We start from the raw sequence: 1588 nt of genomic DNA, 5'->3' as shown, positions 1-1588 counted from the left end.
AAACCACTTTATCATCCAAATTCCAGACCACATCAGTAAAGTAAAGTAGCTCTTGTAGCTTCGCAAAAATGGCAGCTTTTGCTCTTTCGTCTCCCTCTAATTCCTTGTACAGATCTTCCTTCTCTCCGATCCCCACCAAAACAGCACCGGCTCCTCGATTCAGGGTCTCTGCCTCGGCCGCAGCGGCCGTCGCCGCCCCGGCGGCGCCGGCCACCATGTACGACCTGCTCTCGGTGTCACACACCGCTGGCGCCAGCGAGATCCGCGCGGCGTACCGGCGGCTGGCTCTGCGGTGGCACCCGGACGCGTGCCGCTCGGCGGGGGAGGAGCGCTTCTACGCGGAGCGCTTCATCGAGGCGCGGGAGGCCTATGAGGTGCTCTCCGACCCCGCCGGCCGCCGAAGCTACGACCTCGCGCTCTCCGGCGACCGCTGGGCCGCAGCGGTCGGCGCTGGCCCGGCCTTCCGCGAGGGCCGCGGTCGGCGCCGAGAGGCCAGCGTGACGGTGTTCGGGAATTGGGACGCGCAGCTGGACGGGCTCCGGCGGCGATCGGCCGTGACGGAGGCCGACGGGGAGGAGACTTGGGGCGGCCGCGTGAGGAGGGCCACCCGCGGCGCCGCGGAGACTGCTGTCTAAGTGGGGAGGCTCCATGGCGCAGATCGGTATCAAATCGACGTCTCGATCGGATCAAGCGACGGATCGACATATTTGCCGGCGGCGGCGGCTCGACGGAACGATCAAACACACGCGGCCTTCGAATCTAAAAGGGATCTCAAAATCTATAACAAGAAAAATGCTAACTCCGGCAGTTGATCAACGGAGCTCTCCAAGATCTTCAATTGTGACCAGATTATAATGGACTGTGCTTTTTTTCTTTTGGTGGTTTCAGGCACCAAATAAAATGGAGATCTAAATTTGTGAAAATTGAAATATCTTCATGTGGATTTTCACTATCATTTGTTTCCCAGTTTGTTTTTACCCCCTGTTTTTTTTTGGCAGCCGCATCTTAAGAATAAGAGCAATTACCTAAAGAACTCATAAAATCCTTTCTTTTCATTGAAAAAAAGCAAATGGAAGGTGAAAATCAATCAGAAACCCTTTAGTGGATGTTTAATCATCAATAAACCATCAAATTGAATCTCCATAAAATGATTAAAAAAATAAAAAAAATTATTTGAAATTGTTCAATTTTAAAAACCTTTGGCACTTGGTAAGAGCCTTTCCTTTCAATGACACAATTGCATCAACAATCTCATGGACTATTATGGTTGCGTTTAGTCTATCGATAAAGAATCTTGTGTTTCACAACACCTCAATTCCAAAGCTACTATGCACTTGGGCTATTATCCATTTAAAAATCAAAACTAAGTAGGGTTTAGCCCTACAATTGTAAAGATGAGCTTGGCATAATTTGCTTTGAAGCCCCACTTCACTTTGACCATGTATGATCCAATCCATACTAATAGTCTTATGCAAGCAATGTGTTCCTAACCAATCTACATATTCATTGGTTCTTCTTAAGATCATCGACGGATGAGCCACCAATAAAGTGTCTTCGATGTTGAACAAGTCGTGGAGTGCCAAGAAAG

At 49.7% G+C, this 1588-nt stretch overlaps 1 protein-coding gene across 1 annotated transcript; it reads left to right on the top strand.

Annotated features, from left to right (window-relative positions):
- On the top strand, nucleotides 1-955 carry LOC122005419 (chaperone protein dnaJ 20, chloroplastic-like). The gene has a single exon (XM_042560453.1). The coding sequence runs from the start codon at nucleotides 69-71 to the stop codon at nucleotides 633-635; it is 567 nt and encodes a 188-aa protein (XP_042416387.1). The 5' UTR covers nucleotides 1-68; the 3' UTR covers nucleotides 636-955.
- Nucleotides 956-1588: the final 633 nt, after the last annotated feature.

The sequence above is a fragment of the Zingiber officinale genome, chromosome 7B (genome assembly GCF_018446385.1).
Source record: "Zingiber officinale cultivar Zhangliang chromosome 7B, Zo_v1.1, whole genome shotgun sequence".
In the NCBI taxonomy this organism is placed as follows: domain Eukaryota; kingdom Viridiplantae; phylum Streptophyta; class Magnoliopsida; order Zingiberales; family Zingiberaceae; genus Zingiber; species Zingiber officinale.
Note: the sequence above shows the minus strand (reverse complement) of the source record. Positions and strands in the feature narration are given on the sequence as shown.

Excerpts from the sequence above, each read along its gene's own strand:
- LOC122005419 (XM_042560453.1), top strand. The coding sequence starts at position 69 with ATGGCAGCTTTTGCTCTTTCGTCTCCCTCTAATTCCTTGTACAGATCT.